Raw genomic sequence first — 26,670 nt, 5'->3', positions numbered from 1 at the left:
TCAATAAAGAAAATAAATGAAAAATGTACACTTTGGAACAGTTTCACAACATCCCAAAATACTTTATAGCCAATAAAGAACATTTTAAGTAAAGCCTCTGGTGTAATGTAGGAAACCCAGTTGCCAATTTGCAAACAGCTAGTTTCCACAAAGAGTGCTGAAATAATGACTGGATAATTTTTTGAATAGCTGACTGAAAGATTAGTGGTGTAAGAAATGATGAGATGATGATTGGGTGAAGTATGTCACTTGGGATGGGTCTGTGACTATAGAAAGAAAGTTGAGATCACTAAAGCCAAATCGTATGTGGTAAGTCCAATTAATCTCATGCCTTTGGCTTCTGTTTTAAGTGCAGCAGGAAGAACTTTCAACATCGCTCAGCTGTGCAAAATATGGCCACAAGCTTTAGCTGCCATCTGGATGTGGTTCCATACATCCAGTTCCATTGCAGATAATTGGATCAAGTCTTTGGAGGGCAGTTCCACTTGTTTCCAACACTCTTGCACTCATTCAGCATTACCAACCAGAGACAAATTATTGTGCCTTCTGCCACTACCCGCATGCTCTGCTTTGTTCTGCTGTCGTTGCCTAAGCCAATGTATGAGGTCACAAAAGTGTAATTATTATCATTTCAGAGGCCAACCGTTGTTGCTGTGGGAAGTTGGCAGGTTGACTATCACTAGTATTGTGAGCTGCCCGAACAACTAGTGGTAACTGAAACCAAGGCCATAATGATTTGGTTCACAGTGATTTACCTTTCCAGATGTGCCCCGTTGGCAGTTGTTGGTGTGTGGTGGATTCCCACATTGGGCGAGGGTATGGTAACTTGGGTTGGAGAAATAGTGACTGTTTCCATTCCCAGTATTTCCTTGTGCCATGTTTTCTGCAAAGAAAGCAGTCAATTTGGGTCAGAAAGTGTCTACACTTTTACTATCATGTTCAAACTTACGTCTCCAATTTGGCAACATGTATGAATGAGGTTGTTTAGTTTAGTTTAGAGATACAGCGCATAAACAGGCCCTTCGGCCCACCGAGTCAGCGCAGACTAGCGATCCCCGCACATTAATGTCCCTGTCCCACTTAGGAAACCTGAATGGAAACCTCTGTAGACTTTGCGCCCCACCCAAGGTTTCCGTGCGGTTCCCGGAGATTGCAGGTGGTTGCCGGAGGTTGCAGGTAGTGGAAGCAGGTAGGGAGACTGACAAAAACCTCCGGGAACCGCACGGAAACCTTGGGTGGGGCGCAAAGTCTCCAGAGGTTTCCGTTCTGGTTTCCTAAGTGGGACAGGGGCATAACACTACCCTACACACACTCGGACCATTTTACATTTATACAATTTTACGAAGCCAATTAACCTACAAACCTGTACGTCTTTGGATTGTGGGAGGAAACCGAAGATCTCAATGAAAACCTACGCGGTCATGGGTAAAACGTACAAACTCTGTACATACAGCACCCGTAGTCTGGATCGAACCCGGGTCTCTGCTGCGCCACCATGCCGCTTCAATACATTGATTCAGTGAAACATTACCTTGCCTGTAATATAGTAAGCCAACCCAAGGAAACATATAGAAATGCTTTCAAACAGATCTTCACACCGAATCATATACTTGGACATACACTGGCACAAGAAACAGTAAATATTGCGATTTGGAGCAAAAATCGAACTGTTAGAAGAACTCAGTGTGTCAGGCAGCATCTGTGGGGCCAGAGGGATAATCAACGTTTAGGTCAATACGCTGCATCAGAATTTATTTGGGTACTAATGGGGGTTTTTTTGAGATATTTTCTCTTTTCACAGTCTTGCAGAATTCATGTATTATTTATGTTCTTGTGGCTTTGTCTGAGCCCATGTGTCTGTGATGCTGCTGCAAGCAGGATTTTCTTTACCTCACCATACTTGTGCACATGAAATAAACTTGACTTGGCTTAAGATGCAGATCAGCTTTGATAGGAATGGACCTCTCCAGCTCTTAGGCAACACTTTTATACATTAAGTAGTGAGACTGCATGAACTACTGCCTTGAAGAAGAGGGATTAAGGAGGATGACTTGATGAAAGTTTTGAGATGTTAACCGGAACGGATAGAGAAATCACTTCCACTGGTTGGGGAGTTTGCCACTCATCCCAAAATTAGTGCAAAGACATTCAAGGGTGAAGTCAGGAAATGTCTCTGTATGTTGAAGTGGCACAGTTGCGCAGCGGGACACTGCTGCCTTACAGCGCCAAAGAACCAGGTTCGATCCCGACCACGGGTGCTGTCTGTACAGAGCTTGTACATTCTCCCTGTGTCTGTGTGGGTTTTCTCCGGGTGTTCAGATTTCCTCCAACATTCCAAAGACGTGCAGGTTTGTAGATTAATTGGCTTCTGTAAATTGTCCCTAGTGTGTAGGATAGAACTAGTGTATGGGTGATCGCTGGTCGATGCGGACCTGGTGTGCCAAAGGCCAGTTTCCACGCTGTATCTCTAAACTAAACTAAATTGTGGAGGAAATTTGGAACTCTATTCTGCAAATAACATTTGATGCCAGGTTAATTGATAATCTTAAATTTTAGACAGTGTTAACCAAAAGTATAAAAGGGTGTGAGGAAAAAGTGGGTACTGTATATGGAGTCAAGCCAGGTCAGCTATGATCCTATTGACGTGAGGGACAGAATGGCCTTCCTGCTCAGGTACTTCCGACACCTTTTCTTTGCTCCACAATAAACATTAAACATTCGTTAAGACTTATCACTTGTGTTTTTCTTTGAAAGTTTCTCACCTGTGATGGCATAATCCGTGTTCATAACTCGGAGGGTGGGAGAGTAGGTTACGGCTGCCATGTTGGTCTCCTTCCCCTTCTGCTTGCGCCGGTACAAGATGAAGAGCACCAGAAGAAAGAGGACAAGCAGAAGGAGGACCACAATCCCCACTGTGGCTCCAATCTGGTGGGAATCAACTGGAATGGCTGTACTGGTCCGGCTAAGGCTGTTGAGGTTTCCCACGATAATAACGCCAGCTGGAAATATGAGGACAACAAATGTAACATCACGTTGTGTTTACAAGTGTGGGAACAAACCTTGTCACCCCTGGGTGGCGTGTGGCTGCCTGTCAGGATGTGGTTACATGGTGGGTGGAGCAGGGATTATAGTGCTCATCATTGTTTCAAGATGTTGTTCTCTGTACGGGTCATTTGTCATGGTGTGATGCTTTCATAATCAGTGCACTGCAGGAAAGAAAGCATTTGTATATAACCACTCACATCCCTTTTAGGATGTCCAAAAATAGTAGAATTGGTAAAGGGGCTGTCCCACTGCGGCGACCTAATCCGCGAGTTCAGAAGAGTGTCTTCGACCCTCAAGCTCGAGGACACTCGCCTGAAAAATCTCGAGCTGGATCGACCGACCGCGCACGCACAAACACATCGTAAAAGCGGGGGCCAGGGAAAGCGGGGGAGCGCTGTCTGAAATTCACACATGCGATGAAGAGGAAGGTGAAAGACGGCTGCACAGTGTACTGTAAGTCCTTTAGAGACGGGGTGGGGGGAGGGGGGAGAGAGGGGGTGAGAAGGGGAGAGTAGGGGAGAGAAAGGGAGAGAAGGGGGGGAGACACTTTTCAGAAGCCAGAATAAAGTTAGTGGGCATTTTACTTACCGGTCGGTTTCCTTGGTCCTGAAAACTCCAAAGAGCCAATTAAAATGCCCGGTCAGTGAAGGAGATTGCCTACGGCTGCCCTCGACTGCCTGTAACTACATAGCGACCCCACTCGACTGCACTACGGGTTCAAAAGAACCATGCCAACCAATGTTTACTCGCAGAAAACCTTTCAACATGCTGAAAAATTTTCCTTGACCAAACTGAGGCCACGAGTATTCGGGAACTTCCCTTGAGCATGAAGGAGAGTTCAAGTGACCTCATAGGACCTCCTAGGACCACGTGTCAACCATGCTGCGAGTTTGAGTTGAGGGCAAACTCATCTAAACTCGCAGATTAGGTCGCCGCAGTGGGACAGCCCCTTAAGTACTGATTGTTGTAGTGCAGCAGCCAAATTGTACACAGCAAGCTCCAACAATCAACCTGATAATGAAATGTGAGGACAGAGACACAAGGCTGAGAGATTCACCCTTCTTGGGGGTCGGTGGATAATTTTGGAAGTGTGACAGTCAATCTGTGTGCTGCCTTCAGTTCAGGAAGTATCACGCTCTGACTGGTGCTCCCTCACAAGGAGCAATGCCTGGGAGCTAAAGGTGAAGTCACCAACCCCGTGAGATTGAATTGGCAAGAATGGAAAACCTGCAGCAGCTTTGACAGCATGTTCTCCTTGGGGACGGGCCTGACTGCCTTAGGGGAGGAGTCAGCTTCCTACACCGTGCACATCATCATCACATACATTGCTGTGTAAAACATTCAAGGTTAGGTTTGATGATGAGATGAAGAAAAATGGGGGAAGAAATATGGGAACAGAGCAGGTAAATACGATCTGAACGCATTGTTTGCATGAAGGGTAAGAGGTGGCATGCGCAGGATAGTTACAAAGGCCTGTTTTCCTGTTGCTTCCTCTATTTTGATCAACTTCTCTTGTAGCCAGTCTTTTACTCTGGCTGAGCATTTGCAAAACAGCAAAACACCTTTGCTAACACTCATCGTGCGACTGGGGTTTCAATACGGACTTTGAACTGAAGAGCCAATTCACAAGAGGCTGCAGGTAACTAGAGTGCTGACATATTTGGATGCAACAACAACACATTGAGAAAACATATAGGGGTTACAGGGTTCCCTAATTAAAAGACAGGATGCCAGATCTGGGAGTTATGATGAACCAGTTCTGGGCATTGCCTTTAAAGAGGATGTGAACGTCTTGGAGAAGATGCAAGATGCAAAAATGTTTCACCAGAATCTTGCCAGAGATGAGAGACATGTGACAGGAAAGGTTGGTGAATCTGAGATTGTTTTCCAGAGAAGGTGAGTAAAGATCTAAAGGAGGGTTTAAAGCAATAAGGGTTCGGACAGAGCAGTCAGAGAGAAAATATACCCACTGATGGAAGGGGGAAAGCAGTGGACACAGATTTAAGAAAACACCAAGGTAAGACAAGGACAAAAGGGATCCTCATCTCTTTCCCCAAAGGGATCCTCATCTGGAGCACAATGCCTAATTGGAGGAAAGTTCAAGCATGGTTTTCAAAGGGGAATTGGACCAGTGCTGCAAAAACAAAATAAAGCTGCAAGACAACAGTGTAAGGGATAGGATTGGAACAAGATACATTGCTCACGCAAACAACTGGTTACAGAATTGAGGCAGTAAATGGTACTTCCTTTGGAATTGTTACCATTCAATGCTTCCTCTGATCTTCGTGACTTGAGCAGTGAAGTAAACGTACAACTGGGGAAAACGCACAAACTTAGCACGAGAGGACATACCTTGGTCACACCTTGAGCCCTTCCATCTGGGGCTGCAATAGCAGGTGCCTTTAATGTGATCACATGTCGAGTTATTCAGACAATCACACACCTGGCGACAGCCGTAACCATAGGTCCCTGATAGACATCCTGTAGGAAAGATATGGACAATCTGATCAGTTGTTCCCGGTTATTCCTGAGAGTTTGCAGACTTTATAATTAGTTATCAAGACATAGATTATTCTTCAGCAAAAAAAAACTGCTCTCTAACTCATTGTACATAGGTGTCTTCATTGAGTTTTTTAAAGTTTCCCTCAGGAAAAAGCCAACTTTTCCACAATACAGATAACAAGCTCAGGAGGTCACAAATTGCCCAGAGTCAATTAAGTGGTTTTGAAGTTCATCGTCCTTGTCATGTTGGAGATACAACAGCCATTTTGTCACTAACATTCCTTTAATCAAAAATTAAAGGAAACATTTACAAGACCTTGTCTATAGTCAATAGTGCTTAGTTGTCATATGCACCAGAAATAGAACAACGATAATCTTACATGCTGCTACAGCATTACAAATTCATCTACACAATAACAGAACAAATAAATACACAATAATCAATGATATTATAAATTGATCAGTAATACAAGATAGCCAGACCAGAATAGCGCAATATCGAAGTATGTGGTGCAGCCAAAACAAAGTCTGCAGTAGATCGTGGCTGAGGTTGAGTTGTGGTTAGTGTTGTGCAGTGTTCAGAGCCTGATGGTTGCTGGGAAGAAGCTGTCCTTCAAATTGGCGGTTATGCTTTGCAGGCTATTGTACCTTCTTCCCAATGGTTGTAATGAGATGAGAACATGGCTAAGAATTGAATTGAATTGAATAAGTTTATTGGCCAATATTCACATACAAGGAATTTGCCTTGGTGCTCCGCCCACAAGTGACAACATGACATACAGTGACAGTTAAGAATCATACATGAAACATTAAACATTAATAATAAAACATTGCTGATTAAACATGTGAATTAAATAAAATACCAGAGCAAAAGGAGGCTACAGATTTTTGGTTATTGAGTAGAGCTATTACTCGTGGAAATAAAGCTGTTTTTATGTCTGGCTGTGGCAGCTTTGACAATCCGGAGTGGCCTTCCAGAGGGAAATGATTCAGAGTTTGTGGCCAGGGTGAGAGGGGTCAGAGATGATCTTACCCGCTCGCTTCCTGGTCCATGCAGTGTACAGTTCGTCAATGGAGGGAAGGTTGCAGCCAATAACCTTCTCAGCTGATCGGACAATTCGCCGGGTGTCGTGCTTGGAGGCTGAGCCAAACCAGACCATGATGGAGAAGGTGAGGACAGACTCTATGATGGCCGTATAGAATTGGACCATCATTGCCTGTGGCAGATGGTGCTTCCTCAGGAAGTACATTCTCTGTTGTGCCTTTTTGATTGTGGAGTCGATGGTTGCCCCCCCACTTAAGGTCCTTGGAGATGATGGTTCCCAGGAACTTAAAATACTCCACAGATGCGACTGTGGTGTTGTTGATGGTGAGTGGGGTGAGGGGTGGGGGAGCTCTCCTAAAGTCCACAATCAATTCCACTGTCTTAAGTGCATTGAGCTCCAGGTTGTTGCGATGGCACCAGGACGCCAGCTGTGACACTTCCTGTCTTTAGGCAGATTCCTCCCCATCCTGGATCAGTCCAATCAAGGTTGTGTCATCCGCAAACTTGACAAGCTTGACAGAGGAGTCAGTGGAGGTGCAGTCATTGGTGTAGAGGGAGCAGAGGAGAGGGGAGAGTACTCAGCCTTGCGGAGCTCCTATGCTGAGTGTTTGCGGGTCCGAGATGGGATTAGGAAAGCAACGAGAAAGACAACACAGAAATATCTATTTTCATCTAACAGCTTATTCAGAGACCCCGTGTAGACACAGTGGGCCGAAAGGCATCATTCCATCCTGTACCTTCCATGATTCAGTTCAAATCCTATGTCATTTGGTGAATCTATTAACATTACAGTTTAATCTATCACCACCAGAGGGCAAAGCAACATCAGAACAGCATGGACTGCACTAATGCCTGCCCTCAGCAGTTAACGCTTTCACCCTGGGAAGAATCATAGAAAATAATATTGCACTGGTTGATAGTGAACAAAAAGAAAGCTGTGAGTTCCACGTTGTTAAAGTGCGGGTGATAAACTATTAAAATAGAGCAGCTGGTTTATTAATCACTCTCTGTGACATTGGAGAGACCATAGACCGTAAAATATAGGAGTCATTCAACCCATTGTTATTCAGTCATGACTATTTTTTCCTCTCAACCCCATTCTCTTGCCTTCTCCCTGTAATCTTTGACACCCTTCCCAATTAAGAACCTATTAATCTCTGCTTTTAAAATACTCAATGTCTTGGCCTCCACAGCCATCTGTGGCAATGAATTTTATAGATTCACCACCTTCTGGCCAAAGAAATTCCTCCTAATCTCCATCCTACAGATACATCCTATTATTGTGAGACAGTGTCCTCAGGTTCTGGACTCTCCAATTGCTGGAAACATCCACTCTATACAGGCCAAAAACGTAGTTGGTGACTGGTTTGTACTACACCTCCACTCATCACTCACTTGAGATCCTAAGTTTCGGATGGCCTCTGACTTCAATTCTCCGCCTTTCCTGACCTCCACCTTTCTTAGTGCTGCAAAGTGGCGAGGTGTGATCTCAAGGGATGGAACCCTTCAAGGAACCTTTCAAGCGATGGGCACATCCCAACCTTCCAACTAAGGTCAAAATTGTGGTTCACAAATACTGCCTCCATGTTATCAGACACTCGCTATCAAAACATGGAGGGGATGGGGACACAATTTTTTGGCGGCCACGCGCGCACACTCACACGCATGCGCGAGGCTTAGGAGGCTCAATCCAGCGCAAAAAACTGAGATTTTAACATCGGGATCACAAAAACATGGGGGGGATGTCCCCCACCTATCAAAACATGGGGGGGACGTGTCCCCTCTGCCCCCCACCCCCCCCCCCCCCCCGGGTTTTCCGTCCCTGATCAGCCAGCAGCTGTGGGTAAACAAAATGGGTGGCTGATGGTTTGTGCAGACTCGGTGGCTGAAGTGCCTGTTTCCATGCTCTACAACTCTCATATTGTTCTCCGAAACAGAGTTGTGGGAATTAAACAAATAAGTACTTGATAAGTTTCAGCCAAACTGCAGCACCTCTGACGATGCAGCACTCCCTGAACACTGCACTGTTGTGTCAGCTGGTACCCGGACTTGGTGTCGAAGGACGAGAAGCCGAAGCAAAGAAGTGGAAGCCAAATAACCTAACGGAAACAAAGCCGAAAAGCCAAATCACCAAAAGTGTACGAAGCCAACTAACTGAAAGGGTCGGGGGGGGGGGGGGTGAATAACCCTGGAGTGGGGGTTGAGGTCCAGTGGTGGTGCATCATGGTCAGTGACACTGGGTGGGCTGAGGGACCAGACTGTCCCCAACGTTGCTCCACCCGGCCCTGTGTGTGTGTGTGCGCTGCCGAACTACAGCCCGTCACAGTGCCGCCGCACGGAAGGGATGAGTGGAGGGCAGAGGGCGGCCATGGGAGAGTGGGGGCTGTCCCGAGGGATGCGCTCCTGCGGCCGCTGCAACTTGGTGCTCGGGTTCAGACAGCCCAGTCACCCTCCAGCCCAGGGAGGTCTTGTGTGGGAAAATAAACCCCACCCACCCGTCTACCCCGGCCAGTGATGCGATGGATGCAGGGGTCTGGACCAATCGCTGACAGGTACCGCCCCCCACCCCGGCGACGTCAGGTCCAGTATTTGGCTTTTCGGCACAGCGGCCTTTCAGTGAGTTGGCTTCTAGGCGACGCGGCCTTTCGGTTAGTTGGCATTTAGGCATCCCGCCCTTTCGGTTAGTTGGCTTTTCGGCTTTGTACGCTTTCGGATATTTGGCTTTTCAGCTTAGTTTCCGTTCGGTTATTTGGCTTCCACTTCTTTGCTTCGGCTTCTCGTCCTTCGACGCCACGTCCGCACACGGTGTCAACTTGGTATTCGTATTCAAATTTCTGCAGAGAGACATGAACCCTTGTGACTCCAGAATTACACTCTATGAAATACAAATGGCACAATAGTTGTTACGAGTGCTGGGAACAAAAGGAAAGGATGAGTATTTTCAGCTCCTTTAACTTAATTTGCCATTCACTGTGTGATCTAGGACCTAAAGGGCCTGTCCCACTAACACGACTTTTCAGCGACTGTCTTCGACCTTCAAGCTTGAAGGCACTCGCCTGAATATCCTCGAGCTGGATCGACCATAAGCGATGAAACCGCGAGCTGGATCGACCGTCTGCACACACACACACACACACACACACACCTTCGATTGCCTTTGATTACCTACGATAGATTTTTTCCATGGCGACCTTTTTTTAACTCGCGGGCATTTTTCAGCTTGCATTTTTCAGCGACCTAATCCGCAAGTTCTGGCGAGTTTGCCCTCGACTCATACTCGCAGCATGGTTGACACGAGGTCGTAGGATGTCTTTGTAACTCTCCTTCATGCTCGAGAGTAGTCCCCACATGTTGAAAAATGCCTGCGAGTAAAAAAAAAGGTCGCCATGGAAAAAATCGATACTTTTTTTACTCGTAGGTTTAGTCGGCCGTAGTAGGTCGGCATGTTATTCGTAGGTAATCGAGGGTTGTCGAAGGTAATCGAAGGTAGTCAAAGGTAGTCATAGATGGTCTTCAACATAGTCGAAGGGAGGTCGAAGGAGGTCGTCATCACTCTCCACTATTCGGTGTCCAATTTTCCCGAAGCTAGTTGAAGCTGGTCTTCAACATAGTTGAAGGAGGTCGAAGGAGGTCTTCTACATAGTCGAAGGAGGTCTTCAAAATGACATTTTTTCAAACTCTCCTAAATTCTTCTAAAGTCGCCAATTAGGTCGCCGCAGTGGGACAGCCCCTTCACTGAGGCCTCGAGTACGCGGGGACCACTCTCGAGCATGAAGGAGAGTTACAAAGACCTCCTAGGACCTCGTGTTGACCATGCTGCGAGTATGAGTCGAGGGCAAACTCTTCTTAAGTCGCTAATTACGTCCCCACAGTGGGACAGGCCCTTAAAACTCTCCAGGTCTACTCTCTAACCATCGATTGAGGAAGAGAGATCCACATTATGTTCTACCCTGCAGCTGCATATCCTAACCTCACTCTAAAAAAGCATGACTTTAAAACTTAGACAATGCCCTGCTGTTCCAGGACTCCTTAATCAGTTTCTGTCTCCATAAAATAAGTTTCTGTCTCCCTAATCTTTCCTTTACCATTTTTTACATAATTGTTTTACATCGTTACATGAATTTGACATTCTATTGTAAGGAAATTCTTGTATTTTATCAAAGACAGACACAAAATGTTGGAGTATCTCAGCTGGTCAGGCAGCATCTCTGGAAAAAATAGACGTGCCATTTCGGGTCAGGACCCTTTTTCAGACATTTGAACTGAAATGTCACGTCTATTTTCTCCAGAGCTGCTGACTAACTCGCCGAGTTACTCCAGCATTTTGTGTCTATCGTTGGTATAAACCAGCATCAGCAGTTCTTTTTTTTAATTATATCTTGTACTTTAACCTTGTCCAAGTAATATTCTGGCTCTCCTATGCAGCAGTTCCTCTAAGGGAATACATCCTCCTCCAGGCATTGTGCCAATAAATTCTTACGGTACTCCAAGTGCACTCCTAACCAAAGCCTTGTGGACATTGATAGTGCAATGAAGGAGCCAACGTTCCTTATTGCATCTGCTTCCATCAGATGTTCATCAGGGATGACTTTGCACAGATTTATAAAGTCACTAGACCAAGTGGGATCCGTTGGGTCTCTGTCACACGGGAGGGCTGGTCCCCAAACGCAATATTCCACCACTCACCCATAGCCCCCAACTGCACAGGCGTGGCTGACCGGTTCCCATTGTGACGCCAGAGATCCCCGTTGTGATGCCACACCCTCCCTCCCTCCCTCAACTCTCCCTCCCTCTCCTTTCCCCTACCCTCAGTCACTTCCTCCCTCCCTCCATAACCCCTCTCCCCTCCCTACCCCCTCCTCTCCCTCTATCTCCCTGCTCCCCCACATGGCCGACGGGTTCCCATTGTGACGCCAGAGATCCCCGTTGTGATGCAAGTCATGGCAACCCTCCCCAAGTGTGCCTCGCCATCCCTCTTCCTACCCCTATCCTCGTCCATTCCCCCTCATCCCCAGCACTTCCACCCCCTCCTCTTCACCCTCCCTCTTCTTTCCCCTCTCCACCTCTCCTCCCCCACTCCCTCCCTCACTCTCCTTTCCCCTACCCTCAATCACTCCCTCCCTCCATAACCCCTCTCCCCTCCCTACCCCCCTTGACGTCATTGTGAGGTGGAAGCTGCTGTTTTTTAAAATGTAAATGAGATCTCATTGTGATATAATTGTGGGGTGGAACATTGTTGACGGGCAGTTTATGTAAATGAGATCCCATTGTGACGCCATACCCTGCTAACTGCAAGTTCAAGTGATTTTTTTCAAACTGGATTTTGTAAAGTTTAAAATGTGAATAACGTAAAATATACGATCAATCTGAACGAAACTTGATACAACACACCACAGGACAATTGTGAGCAATGTGGGAGAAAATTGTAGCGCTATCGTGTACTGTTTTGGCGTAATTCAGGACAAGACAGACAGACAGACAGACAGACAGACAGACAGACAGACAGACAGACAGACAGACAGACAGACAGACAGACAGACAGACAGACATAACAAACAAGATGAGAGTTTTAGTAATATATAGATGAGGGACATAGATAAGGTGGATGGTCACAATCTTTCTCCTAGGGTACGGGAATCTTAAACTAGAGGCTACAGGTTTAAGGTGGGAGAGGAAAGATTTAAAGGGGATCTGAGGGGGGAAAACAAAGGATGGTGGGCATGTGAAATGAGCCGAGAGAGACAGTGGTAGAGACGGATACAAGTACAATGATTAAAAATACATTTGGACAGGTAACAGTGTAAGTTATTTGGGCAAATCCTCCAAAATTATGGAAGAAATTGAATAAGCACATGGATATCTTAAAAGACAAATTTGCTGGCTGCAACGGAAAAAACCCCCTCCAATACACATCAAGAATCAAACCCGTCTGGCCTGTGGACTTGGACATCACACAACGGTGTGAACAGGGAAGGCTGAGACGGAGATAACGAGATTCTCTTGGATACACAAAGGGAGGAACCAAGCTTCAGCAGACGGTGGTAAACAGGCCAGCACAAGCACAATCACCATCGGGGATGATAACGATCAGGCTGAGGGATCATGACATCAGCAAACCCCTTATCATCGGAAGCCTATTGTTCATGCCAGATCGAAACTGGGAAACATCAAAAGAACCCCTTCTATCCAGAGGACCACCTGGGGGTTTCAAAGGAAGCTCAGGTATAAAAGCCGAAGTCAAGCCAGAACTCTCTCTCTCTTCCTGCTCTTCCTGCTCTGCTGGACAGCTCGTGGGCCTGCATCGACTTCGCTGTGAGTATCCTGGTGACCTGGTGAATTTCCCGAAATAGGAGGTTGAGGGGAGAAAGGTCAAGGGGGAGTATGCTTGCAAGTAACTTGTGTTAAAGTAAGTTTTACGACGTGCCCGATAGTTTTCGTCCATAGTTTTAGTTTAAAGCATAAGTTTAGCCACGCATTGTGTAGTGTTGGTGAGATTCGATTTCTCATTGTTTAATAAAGCCTGTAAATTTTAGACTTGCTTTGAGTCCATCTTGGTTTCTGTTTTCTCTCATCGGCACACTCTGGTCAATTCAACCTTTTATCATATCCCACCATAATTCCGAGGTCTAGAACCTAGGGGAATCCTTTTGTGGAGTAAAGGGAAAAACAAAACCCCTACAGAATGGCGACCGCGGCAGGACCTCGGTGGTTTGGGATATGTGATTTGTCAGAGGGGGTGAGAGAACGTAGCAAGATGGAGGAGAGAATCTCCTCTTATCTGTTTAAAAAGATCAATCTCACCAAACAATGGGTGATAGCACTGTTGAGAGCTGAGCAGCCCGCAGAAGCTGCAGCTCAATGGACGGAAAGCAAACTGTATAATAAAGGGCAGGAAAAGGCAGTTTGGCTAGCGTGCCTATCACAGCAGGTAGCCAATATGCAGAGACAGATAGATAGACTGGAAGAGCAACAGAGAGAAGCTAGGGCCAGCGCTGAAGAAAGCGCTAGAGAAGGGGAAGGGCTATCTGAGGAATGCAGTAAAGCCAGGCAGTGTATCTTGCAGGCGAGGGAGTCCCACAGAAATGCCCAGGAATTCCTCCAATGCCAGGTGGTAGAGGCAAAGGAGAGGGAAAGGAACGCCCAGGAACTCCTGGCTCAGAGTACACAGAAGTGCAGGGAGCTGGAGGGAAAGTTCCAGGATATACAAGCAGCATACAGGGTGGCCCGTAGCGAGCTAGGCAATAGTGATCACGGGCCTTGCCAGGCGAGGATAGCGCAGCTGGAGGAGACTCTGTCCAAGACTAGGGGACGGGTTCACCTGGTAGGACCAGGGGGGTCCCCCGGGGGCAGAGGGCTTCCCTCAGCAGATGATTCCCCAGTGGCACAGGGGAATAGACCGCCTCCTGAGGCGCCGGGGATAGGTCCGGGTCGGCAGGTGGGGTTCGGGTTGTCCGGGGAGGGACAGGCCCAAGGAGGGGCGGGAGAGCACCCTCAGTTAGCGGCTTCCGCGCCATGTGTAGCACACCACGAGGTGGTGGGGTTACCGATCATGGTGGGAGAGCCAGGGGTAAAGGGGCAACAGCCCAGAGTAGGGCAGATGTGCCCGGCACGGCAAAGGAAATATGGTCCCCCGGTAGGGCAGGCAGATAGGGGGCCCATAGAGAGTGATATCATCATTCCCCATGGGGCACATGTGCTGAGGGGGATGGTGGCTCAGGTTCCCAAGTTAACCAGGGCAGGAGACCCGTCATTGCATTTTATGGAGGTGCAGCAGGCAGCCGACATAAACGATTGCGATGAGGTAGAACGGGTAAAGCTGCTACTGATGACCCTAGATTCATACCTATGCAAGGCGGTGACCTCCAGGGAAGGGGGAAGACCTGAAACATGGGTAGCGGCACAGACAGCGGTTCTGGAGGCCATGGGGTTGAATCAGGGTAGTCCTTTCACCAGGGTGGGGGAGACGGAGCAGCAGGTAGCTGAGTCCCCGGACATGTTCGCAGACAGGCTGTGGGCAGTGTATGAGGGAGCGTGTGGGATGCCTTTAGATAGGCAGAATTTAGATGGGAGAACAGCTCACTGGCTGAAGACTCTGGTGGCGAATTGCCTCCCGCGAGTTAGGGCAAGGGCCGAGCACTGGTTCGACCCAGCTGACCCAAACCTTAACGAGGCGGAGGTGATCAGGAAGCTCACCCTTGCGTACCGCAATGGAGAGAGAAGTGAGGAGAAGCCCTTCAAGGGCAAGGTGCACGAAATAGTACCGGCACCCCCCAAAAGGAGGCAGTGGAAACAGGAAGGCAGCCAGACCTCTTCCGAGATGAGGCTGGTGTGCTATGGGTGTGGGAAGCCCGGGCATTACAAGAGGGAGTGCAGAAACCCAAGTAGAGCAGTGGGGGATAGGACCCCGGTAACGGCCAACCCAGCCCCGGAGGTAACAATAGATGTAAGAGATCTAATTACCTATTTGCAGTCAAAGGCGGGAGGATCCGGACAGGTAGCCATGGCAACAGGCCAGGGCACGCCCATATCCGCACCCCCGGCACCTTTATGACTTCCAGCGAAACAGCCCACATTCCTATGCCCATTAGAGTATGGCCCATGTGGGAGACCCTGGGTCAAGATGGAGGTCCAGGATGTGGTCGGGAGTTACCTGCTGGACACAGGTGCTTCCAGTACTATTGTCCACATGGACAATCCCCGTACATCCCCTCTATCTAGTGGGGTACCCTATAGTCTTGTCGGTTTTACGGGAAATGAGAAGACGGGGTTTTTCTCTGTTCCCTTGTCCATTCAATTAGGAGCACTCCAGGCGCAGTGGAAATGCGTCCTGATGAGTTGGGAGCAGGAGGGAAAGGGGATACTAGGCGCCGACTTTATAGTGGCCCACCAGGTCCTGGTGGACCTGAGGAACCACTGTTTGTGGGGCATAGCAGGAGAAGGGGCTGAGAGAGAGAAGGAGTTAATGGTCATCGAGAGGGCATCAGAGAGAGGGGCTCTGTGTGTCGTGAAGCCCAGAGAGGGGTACGATCTAGAGGTCCTAGTGAGGCAGACCCCGACAGAGTATCGAGGCCATGTTAAGCGAAATTTGGCCGCATTCGCTACTCACAAGCACGACTGTGGAAGGGTCACAGGAACAGAGGTCAGGATAGACGGGGATCCCATGTCCCGACCGCAGAAACAGTATAGTTTTCCCCGAGAAGCGGAGGCTGACTTAGAAGTCGCCTTGAGTTCACTGGTTAAGCAAAGCGTTTTGAGGCCCATAGCCACCCACGTGAACTCACCGCTCTGGCCTGTACGGAAGCCAGACAATTCCTGGAGGGCCACGGTAGATTATAGGGTCCTGAATAAGAATATTCCGGCTTGCGCACCAACTGTGGCAGCTGTAGCAGACCTATTAGCAGAAATTCCAGCGTCTGCATCTGTATTTACGGTGCTAGACATCTCGAACGGTTTCTGGTCTATCCCAGTCAGGAAGGAAGACCAGTACAAATTTGCTTTTACATTCAAGGGGCAGCAGTACACGTGGAACTGTCTTCCCCAAGGGTTCCACAATAGCCCCAGCATTTTCCACCAATGTATGGCGGAATGTTTAAAGGAATTTAGTGAGCCCCACAAGATCGTCCAGTATGTGGACGATATTTTGCTATTCACAGACACCAGTGAGGAACATGGGCCCCTAGTAAATGAACTGCTGAAGCTGCTCTGTAAGAGCGGTTTAAAAATAAACCCCAAGAAGGCACAGATAGGGTTACAAGAGGTAAAGTTCTTGGGACTGACCCTTAGGGCCGGAGAAAGGGGTATCGATACAGCAAGAAGGCAGGCAGTGCAGGAACTCCCAGTCCCAATGGACGTGGGGGGGGTAAGATCATTTCTGGGAGTCACGGGCTACTGCCGAGACTTTATAGAGGACTATGCCGCGACCGCAACACCTCTGCACCGGCTGCTACGCAAAGGGGTAGAGTGGGAGTGGGATGAGCAGTGCGAGTCGGCATTCGTCCATTTGAAGCGGGACCTGCAAAAGGCCCCAGCTCTGGGAGCCATTGACTACAGGGAGGAATTTTTCCTGGAGGTAGCCGCAAGCAGCGATGGCCTGAGCGCAGTGCTCCTCCAGGAACGGCACGGCAAGTTAAGGCCAGTGGTGTATTCCTCCAGAGTCCTCACAGAGGTAGAAAGGTCCTATTCAAACTGTGAGCGGCACCTGCTAGCCACATACTGGGCAGTGAAGAAGGTACAGGTCTTCATAAGAATGTCCCCCATAACCCTCCTGACCCACCATACCCCAACCCAGATGCTGCTGGACGGTCGGATTAAGGATGGGACCGTTAGCAGTGCGAGGATCACTCGCTGGACCCTTCTCCTTTCCCAAATGGCCTTACGGGTTGAGAGGCTATGTGAGCCCAAGCTCGCAGCCAATTTGGTGTACCCAGGGGAGCCACACCATTGCTCGGTGGAAGGGGTATGGGAGGTGGACTTTGGGCTTAGAGCAGGGTTACATCCCACGGGTAGGGAAATATACGTGGACGGGTCCAGTTTCGTGTCCGAGGGCATACGGCTCACGGGCTGTGGGATCTGGGACCCCGAGGCAGAGATAGCCCTAGCTCTTAAACTCCCACATACGTTAAGCGCCCAGCAGGCAGAGCTGGCGGCGGTAATGTACGTGGTGACCCATCCCAAGCGTTTCCCCACTCCATACACCATATGTTCAGACAGCATGTTCACATGCAATTCCTGCACGGAATATTTGGCCATCTGGTCCCGCCGAGGGTACACCTCATCAGACGGGAAGCCCCTGACCACTAAACCACTATTAGAGAGGATTGTAGCAGCCGTAGGGAAGGGCGGGGATAGATATATCCATAAGGTGAAGGCCCATTCCAAAACGGAGCCACGGGGAAAGGGAAATCAGAGGGCGGATGGCTTGGCCAGGGAAGGAGCCAGGAGTGGGAAAGCATGGGACCCCTATCAGGAAGGACAGGTAGCTGCAGCCAGGGAGCAGCCTCGTGAAAAGGAGAGTGCGGGAGTGGTTTTGGCTCCGGACCTGACCACGGTCCAGGCACAAGACCCTATTTTAAAGGCTGCCTCAGCAGCCATTTGCAGGCAGGAGAAAACAGAGGGACCGTATGGGGGTAAAGACATGTCAGTGAAGGAAGGCATGTTATTCAAGGGAGATAAGTGGGTAGTGCCTTCCCTGTACAGAAGGGAATTTTTAAAACTAGCCCATGAGGGTCCAGGGGCAGGTCACCCTGGGCCAGAGACCACATGGCAGCGAGTAGAGATGGCAGGATGGTGGCCAGGGCTCAGGGAAGATGTTCGCGACTTTTGTGCAAGCTGTCTGGTTTGCGCAGCAAACAACCCAGACCCCCAGAAAAGGAAGGTTTCCATGGGACACATCGGGAGGGTGGAGGGGCCATGGCAGTCGATTCAAATCGACTACATCGGACCCCTTCCAACCGCTCAAGGGGGTTACAAGTACTGCTTAGTCCTTGTGGATGTGTTCTCAAAATGGGTAGAGGCCTTCCCTTGCAGAGCAGCCACCGCTATGGGTACGGCAAAAATCCTGGTTAGGGAGGTGTTCACCAGGTGGGGACTCCCACAGTTCGTGGAGTCAGATCAGGGGAGCCATTTCACGGGACAGGTCATGCAGTCCACCCTTAGAATACTGGGCATCAAGGCCAAGTGGCATGTGGCCTACCACCCCCAGTCCTCAGGTCCGGTAGAGCGGTTGAACCGGACAATAAAGGAAAGGATAAGGAAGGAAACAGGGGACTCACCCAACCGGTGGGTGGAGGTTTTACCCCTGGTCCTTATGGGGATTCGGGCCAGCCAGTCCAGGAGTACGGGGTACTCTCCCCATGAGCTTATGACGGGTCGGGTCATGAGAACGCCAATGCACATTATGGTCCCAGCCCTAACAGAGGGACAGCTCAGGGAAGTGAACCGGGACAAGTTTGCCAAGAGGCTATTTGAACAACTTAGACAGGTTCACTGGCAGGCAGCCAGAAACATGGGGGCCCAGCACCAAAGAAACAAGCTACTGCTGGAGCCTCGCAGGCATTGCGAGTGGGCAGTGGGAGACCAGGTAATGGTCAGGAGATATGCTAGGGTAGGGGTGTTTGAACCCTTGTATGCGGGCCCATACAACATAGTGGACAAAGCCAGTCCCATGGTGTATGCCATTCAGCTTCCCCGTAGAGTCAAATGGTTCCACATCAACCAGTGTAAATTGTTTGACCCCACAAGGGCAGGGAAAAGTAAGAAAGGGGTACATGTCAGAGAACAGGATCAGGAACAGACCCGGGTTGATGTGGAAACCGTAGGGGAGCCAGGTGAGTCCACAGGTAGTCAGCCTGAAGTAGCCGGCTGTGTTCCAGGGCGAGGACTGGAAGCAGCGGAGAAGGAGGCTGACTCCAGCCCTCCGCAGGCAGGTACCGTAGACTGCCTAAGAGAGGCAGAACTAGCAGAAGCAGAGGAGATGGAGGTATCACCTCTGGTGTGGGAACCCCCGGTCAGACGTAGGAGTGACAGGGTCCCTAAACCCCCAGTAAGGTGGTCCCCATCCCTAATTAAACCTAGGGCTGGGGCCGGCCACAGGAGGGCCGGGAAGGAGAGTGGCCGAAACAGGGCACTACGGAGTGCGGCTGGAGGGAGCCCAGTCTCCACAGGGAACGTAGGGGTAACTCAAAACCCCGTAGTGCAAAGGGAGGTGAGGGGCAGTCAGGCCCCTCGACAGGAGGAGTTCTGGCCTGCACGGGAGGGCCCACCAGAGGGGTGGCCCCAGCGTGACGGGGACCAGTTATGAGTTGGCCACCCGGAGACGGGTGGCGTTGTATATAGCATTGGTTTGTGTGTAAGTAGATGTAGTGTTTGGTAATTAGATATAAGGTTTTGTATAGCTACAGGGGAGTACAGGGACAGACAGTACGGGATCAAAGGGATGTGCTGTGGAAAAGTAGACCACAACAGACAAAATCAAAACCCCAAATGCCATTATTAGGCAGATAGCTCTGTGGAGGCAAGGAGGTGTTTTGCTTTGTTTTCCAGATAAGTAGCCCCGCCGTATGGATGATGGCAACGATGTGCCTCCGGATGTGCGTGGCGCGTCGCGGGGACACGGAGGAGTACCCGCATGGTGCCCCCGCGAGACGGAATTATTATATCAGGCCCTGTTAAAAGACATGTTCCAGAAATTCCACAACCTGGATTTTGGGGACATAGACATAGAAGAGATGTACCGCGGAGTAGGGGATTTCACTTTGGGGTCCGGTAGGCAAAGACGAGGGGTGGTTAATGACGGGTTTACAGCATTTAACACGGGGACATCTATTATTAATAGCATGGACAACGTAGAACTGGCCTTGCAGATCAATCAGTTGAAGGGCCAGTTAAGAAAGGTTCTGGGGGAGGAAAATGCGGTGGTAGGATCGGGACTGCACGAAGAGGTGGCAATGACTCTACATCTAAAAGAAATCATAGCACAATTGGAGACACATGCAAAAACGATAAACGCTTTGATTAAAGAGGACCGGAATGCGTCCGATCAGGCTGCACAGAATGAGGTGTGTGGGCTGTATGGTGCGTGGTTGTTGGGGGAGGGGAGGAGCAACCTGGAAGACCTGAGGCAAGGTCGGGTCCCCTCCTGGATAAGCAACCAGCACCTAGCAGCGCTACACCCTTATAACAGCACTTTGAGTCCTTGTCAGCTTCGTGTGGCCTCCGAGGCCTACCCGGTACCGGTGGATTGCGGAAAATCCAATCACACCATAATGGGAGTGGTCGTACGAATCCCGGTAATGGGAACCTCGGCACGACCAGCTCCTCTGTACCGAGTGGAGAACGTGGGAGTTGTTCGTGGGGGGGTGCATATTCGCTACGGGAAGGTCCCGCCCTATGTCATAGTGAGGGAGCAAGCTGTGACAGGCATTGACCTTTTGGGTTGTCGGAGCCGGGGAGCACAGGTAATCCTGTGTCCCCAGCACATGGGCGCTGAGGCTAGGCCTCAGTGTGGGTTCAGGACTGTTGGGGCACAGCCTATAAACTGCACCATGGAGGCGATGGCGGCAGACCATGTCCCTCCACAGGTGGCGTATATAGGCAGTGGGACGTACTGTGTCACCACAAGTGCCCAGCGGTATCAGCACGGATCACAGCTGTGGTGCCCGATACCGCACAGCAGCTTCTGCTTTAAACCCAGGGCAGAAGTCCATGTGGCACAGCAGCGAATATTACCCATCCCGGAACCTTCTTCGGTTCACCTCTCGGTACGAGAAAATGTAACTGACTTATTTGACTATGTTGCCCATTTTGGGTATGATATTCCCCCAGTGAATGAAAAATTAAAAGAGTTGCTGGTGGCGGTCGAGTTGTCGCACAAACACTTCTTCTCCCTGGAACAAAAGACTCTGGATATCGCCAGGGAGATCGAAGAGATCAAGTCTCCAAGTTGGTGGGACCTGGAGTCCTGGATCATAGTACCAGCATGGGTCCGCATCGTGTCCCATGTTCTGATCATCTGCCAGATGATAATTGTGGTGTATTTGCTATGCATTAATTGCAAATTTAAAAGGCGGAGGAGGATGGCCAAATTACAACAGCTGGTAAATCGAGCCGCCCGACGTCACCATAACGACACCCCATCACTGTAAAATGTCTGTACTCTAGTGCAATAGTTTTTGTACATAAGTTGTAATCCCTGCATTTTCAGGGAATGGTCGTGAGGGTACTGTATGGTTTGTGGGATTGATGTAAAGTAAAATGTGTATAGTGTAAGTTAATGTGCTTCGAGGGCCTAGTTTAGCGATTAAGGGGGCTTTCGGGGTACATAATTTCACCTTCTCACCAGGAGTGTTTACAGCTCTTGAGGCTGGAGGATTGCCCACTAACTTTGTCAATCGACACGGTCCGTGCGAGCCTGGACGTGTCGTAGGGGCATGTAAGTTATTTGGGCAAATCCTCCAAAATTATGGAAGAAATTGAATAAGCACATGGATATCTTAAAAGACAAATTTGCTGGCTGCAACGGAAAAAAACCCCCTCCAATACACATCAAGAATCAAACCCGTCTGGCCTGTGGACTTGGACATCACACAACGGTGTGAACAGGGAAGGCTGAGACGGAGATAACGAGATTCTCTTGGATACACAAAGGGAGGAACCAAGCTTCAGCAGACGGTGGTAAACAGGCCAGCACAAGCACAATCACCATCGGGGATGATAACGATCAGGCTGAGGGATCATGACATCAGCAAACCCCTTATCATCGGAAGCCTATTGTTCATGCCAGATCGAAACTGGGAAACATCAAAAGAACCCCTTCTATCCAGAGGACCACCTGGGGGTTTCAAAGGAAGCTCAGGTATAAAAGCCGAAGTCAAGCCAGAACTCTCTCTCTCTTCCTGCTCTTCCTGCTCTGCTGGACAGCTCGTGGGCCTGCATCGACTTCGCTGTGAGTATCCTGGTGACCTGGTGAATTTCCCGAAATAGGAGGTTGAGGGGAGAAAGGTCAAGGGGGAGTATGCTTGCAAGTAACTTGTGTTAAAGTAAGTTTTACGACGTGCCCGATAGTTTTCGTCCATAGTTTTAGTTTAAAGCATAAGTTTAGCCACGCATTGTGTAGTGTTGGTGAGATTCGATTTCTCATTGTTTAATAAAGCCTGTAAATTTTAGACTTGCTTTGAGTCCATCTTGGTTTCTGTTTTCTCTCATCGGCACACTCTGGTCAATTCAACCTTTTATCATATCCCACCATAATTCCGAGGTCTAGAACCTAGGGGAATCCTTTTGTGGAGTAAAGGGAAAAACAAAACCCCTACAACAGGCAAGTATGGTTTAGAGGGAAGATAGACACAAAAATCTGAAGTAACTCAGCGGGTCAGTCAGCATCTCTGGAGAAAAGGAATAGGTGACAATTTGGGTCAAGACCCTTCTTCAAATTCGATCCAAAACGTCACTTATTCCTTTTCTCCAGGGATGCAGTCTGACCCGGTGAGTTACTCCAGCTTTTTGTGTCTATCTTCGGTTTAAACAAGCATTTGCGGTTCCTTCACACACAAGGTTTGGAGGGAAGTGGGCCAAATGCATGCAAACAGGAATAACTTAGGTAAAGCATCTTGATCAGCATGAATGAGTTGGGCCAAAGGTCCTGTTTCTATGCTATGTAGCCCTCTGACTGGCTTCACTGACTTACTCTGTTGGCAGTGTTTGCCCATGAATCCGATGCGGCAGGTGCACTGCCCTATGATGTGCTCGCAGTCTGCTCCGTTCTGGCACTGGCACAACTCGGCACAGTCCTTCCCAAAGTAACCTAACGGGCACCCTGCAGTAACAAAGAAAAACAGCAATTTGTAGCTCAATCATGAAGCTAAATAAAGCGATTGCAAACCGGATCACAGTAGACGAGGTAACACAACAGGATTTGCGGTCGAGTTGACAGCAGGAGCAATGCCGCTGTAAGGGAGCAGAGATAAATACACAGTTTCAAAAGCTGCTGCGAATCAACCCAATTAAACTCCACCTGAAAAGCCCTGACTTCATGCTCCCATCACAGGCAGTTGTGCTTTCATCTCCTGAGTTCCTAAGCTTTGAAATCCTCTCTCTCTAAACTTCTTTTCATTTCTCCTTTCATGAAATCATACAGTCTCAGTGCATTTCTCCTGATGCCTCTTTCCACAATTCACTGTCATATCCTGAGCATTCTCATGGGAAGAACCTTGGCATATTTTTTCAATACTGTATAAATATAATATTTTATTCGTGAGGACACCAACTTATCCTTGCTGCTTCAAGTGAACCTACTGGACTTGCCTTTTATATCATTGCTGAAAATTAAACCACCATTAAAAGCATGAATACAATGTTAATAGCATAATTATTTCTGCAAAATTAACCTTGAATCAAAAATCAACTACTTTGTGTGGAATCTCTTTCTCCATGTTTCAACTTCCTCAGAACAGTTTACAGAAACACCAAATCTCTCCTCTTTATCTGTGCACTGCAGAGAGCTTGATTGCATTCATGTATAGTCTTTTCTTTGACTGGATAGCATGCAAACAAAAGATTTTACTGTACCTCTGTACACCTGACATTAATAAACTAAACTAAACTTAGCCTAGCCTATATATGACTCCAGGCCTAGGGCGATGTGAATGACTTGTGTCCTTTGAAGTTGCTGTGCAGGCCATTCATTTCAAGAGGCAACAAAGTAGATAGTAAATGCCAGACCATTTAGAAAATCCCCTGCCCATGAACTAATAATCAAATAAGGTGTAGAATGGCTGTAGAAGGTGCAGCTTTCCTCAATTAAATGATTTTTAATTTACTAAAGAGAAATTACTAAAACCTTGAGCAAAGAACTTTAACCAGAACCTTAGATTTTAAAGTTGATGTTGATGTTTGATATGACCAAGTGCTACTTTTAAATACGGTATTTTAAATGTGCCAAGTAGTCTAACTTTCAATTGCAATTAAATGTTGATGTACTGTGCAACATGATGAAGCAAAGGGTGCAAATGCTGAACTGCACACAGCAGGCCAGCTCGTGGAGAGAGCAAAGAGGTCCTTACTCTGTGTGCAGTACAGACCCGTCCATCCTGGCGTGCACTTGCATTCCCCATCATAAGCACTGCAGTAGGCTCCATTGTGGCAGTTGCAGGTGTGGATACAGTTCGGGCCCCAGTATCCTGGCGGGCAGGCTGAGGAAACAAATACAAAGACAGGAGTCACTTACTGCCATCTGACGCGTATCGGGTTTGAATATTAAGGAAAATATCGTGACAATAAAAAAGGAGCAGGTAGTTCTCCCAGCTCCTTGAAGCTGCCCCACCATTCCACAAGCCAGTGCCTGATCCATTACCTTAAGTACACCTTTAAGCCCAATCCTCATCACCACTATCTACATCAATATCCAATAATCTATTAACCCAGACTATGACCCACAGTCGTCTTGGCCCTGAACGAGCGACCACTAATCCTGAGAAGATGCCTGCTGGTTCCAAGGTCTCAAATCTCGAGGTGTATGCTTGCATATTTCAACGAGATCATCTCTTTTACTATTCTAGAGAATCAGACTAATGTTACTGAATCCCTCTGAATTGATAATAGAGGGGTTTCCTCCATGAAATAACATCAACCAAGGATTTTGGTCATTCAATCAAGAACCTATCAATCTCCACTTTAAAAATACCCAGTGCCTTGTCCTACACAACTGTCTGTGGCAATGGATTCCACAGATTCACCATCCTCTGACTAAAGACATTCCTCCTCATCTCCTTTCTATAGGTATGTCCTTTTATTCAGAGGTTGTGCCTTCTGGTCTGAGACCAAGGGTTCCCAACCTGGGGTAAATTTACCCCCCAGGGGTAACCCAGGGGGTAGATTTTGCCTACCCAGTGGATAAATTTGTTGATTCTGGATTTGTACATATTTTTTCCCATTGACTGACTGTGTTTGGTTCTGGTATACCGATATCTGTTCATCATTAGTTGTTCATAAGTGAAATAACATTGCTATTAAAGTTGCCAGGGGTAATAAACAGGATGAAAAAGGTTTGGAACCCCTGTCCTAGACTCTCCCACCAGTGGAAACATCATCTCCACATCCAATATATCCACGCCTTTCATTATTCGGTGAGTTTCAATGAGATCCACCCTCCCTCATCATTCTAAACTCCATCAAACGCTCACAATATTTTAACCCAATCATCCCTGGGATTATTCTCGTAAACCTCCTCAGGACCCTCTACAATGCTAGCACATAGCATTGTGCTGGAGAAAAACAATGGAATACTATCCAATTTCTAGGCAACAGAATCAGCAAATGATGGCCACTTAGTCCATTGCCCACAGTCCTGCAAATTTATCCTTCTCAAGCATCTGTACAATTCCCTTCTGAAAGTTACAAACAAATCTGTTTTACTTTCAGGTCCCACCTTCCAGATCAGACCAACTCACCGCATAAAAAAACAACTCCACAATTTCCCCTCTGGATATTTTCCCACTTCTCTTAAATCCCAGTTCTTTGCTTTCTGATCCTCGTGCCAGAGGAAGCTTTCACCTTATCCACAAAATCATTCATCATTTTAAGACCTATTTCTTCTCTCCAGAGATGCTGCTTGTCCTGCGGAATTACCCCAGCTTTTTGTGTCTAACATCATTTTAAGCGTCTCTACTAAATAACTGTCTCTGTCCTTAGAAGCTACTTCGAGTTCTCCGTACAACCCTTATGCCTGGAACCATTCACTTTTGTAGCTTCACTGGATCCTTGACTTAGTTCTCAAAGTCCGATGCCCTAAAACAATCACTTCACTCTCACTGCAGCCTAACAAGTAATCTATAAAAGATCAAGAAGAATTTATGGAGATCAGTCAAAACACACAACAGCATGAACCTATATTAGAATCGCAGAGAGCTTGATTTAAGTTTTGCAACGGTAACATAAATAGTGGAGAGAAGGCTTTTAAGACATATTTGTAAGCATCCGCATGAAATGTCCAGGGAAGGACATACCTTGAGAACAGTCACTTCCAATCCAGCCAGGATAGCATTGACAGGAGCCATCAATGGGGTTACATGTTCCATTGTTAGTGCAAGTGCAGGCTCTAGTACAGCCCTTTCCGAACTGTCCACTCGGACACACTGCAAAACAAAAACAAAAAATTTAAAATACAAAATCAGCAATCCTTTCTTTCATATAAAAATGAATAAATCGCCTTAAGATTACAGATAGTGGCAGCACACTTACTGGCCAAAATTGAGGTAATTAGGTACTTAATCATTCCTGGAGATTGTACACTGCGGCAAGTTTGATCGAATTACATAATTTGTGATATAGAATTACTGTTTGCTCATTGCATTTTGTACGAGAAATAATTATTCTATACTTGTGAGCCTGTGGTTTTGATTTTGAACCCCGTTTGCTCTCGTTTGCAGAAAGTCTGTTAGATAGATTTTGTTTGCTGCCAAGCCCTAATCATCCACCAAATCGTTAGCCTAAGGACAGAGCAAGATTCACTACTTTTATTCATTACCTTTTCCCAACACTTGCATTTCTTAGCAGTGTCCATTCATGCATTTACTGGATGACAT

The 26,670-nt window shown here is 47.9% G+C and overlaps 1 protein-coding gene across 1 annotated transcript in view; it reads right to left on the bottom strand.

Moving 5' to 3' along the window:
• megf10 (multiple EGF like domains 10) overlaps positions 1 to 26,670 on the bottom strand; it is a 174,848-nt gene that overhangs the window by 9,518 nt on the left and 138,660 nt on the right. Inside the window, exons 16-21 of the mRNA XM_033018083.1 lie at positions 26,092 to 26,220; positions 24,151 to 24,279; positions 22,776 to 22,904; positions 5,398 to 5,526; positions 2,763 to 2,999; positions 756 to 883 (exon numbers count right to left, since the gene is read on the bottom strand). Of these exons, the coding sequence (XP_032873974.1) occupies positions 756 to 883; positions 2,763 to 2,999; positions 5,398 to 5,526; positions 22,776 to 22,904; positions 24,151 to 24,279; positions 26,092 to 26,220 (881 nt within the window). The remainder of the gene's footprint in view (positions 1 to 755; positions 884 to 2,762; positions 3,000 to 5,397; positions 5,527 to 22,775; positions 22,905 to 24,150; positions 24,280 to 26,091; positions 26,221 to 26,670) is intronic.

Source organism: Amblyraja radiata, chromosome 3 (genome assembly GCF_010909765.2).
Source record: "Amblyraja radiata isolate CabotCenter1 chromosome 3, sAmbRad1.1.pri, whole genome shotgun sequence".
NCBI lineage: Eukaryota > Metazoa > Chordata > Chondrichthyes > Rajiformes > Rajidae > Amblyraja > Amblyraja radiata.
The sequence above is the reverse complement of the archived record's forward strand: the minus strand, read 5'-3'. Positions and strand labels throughout refer to the sequence as shown.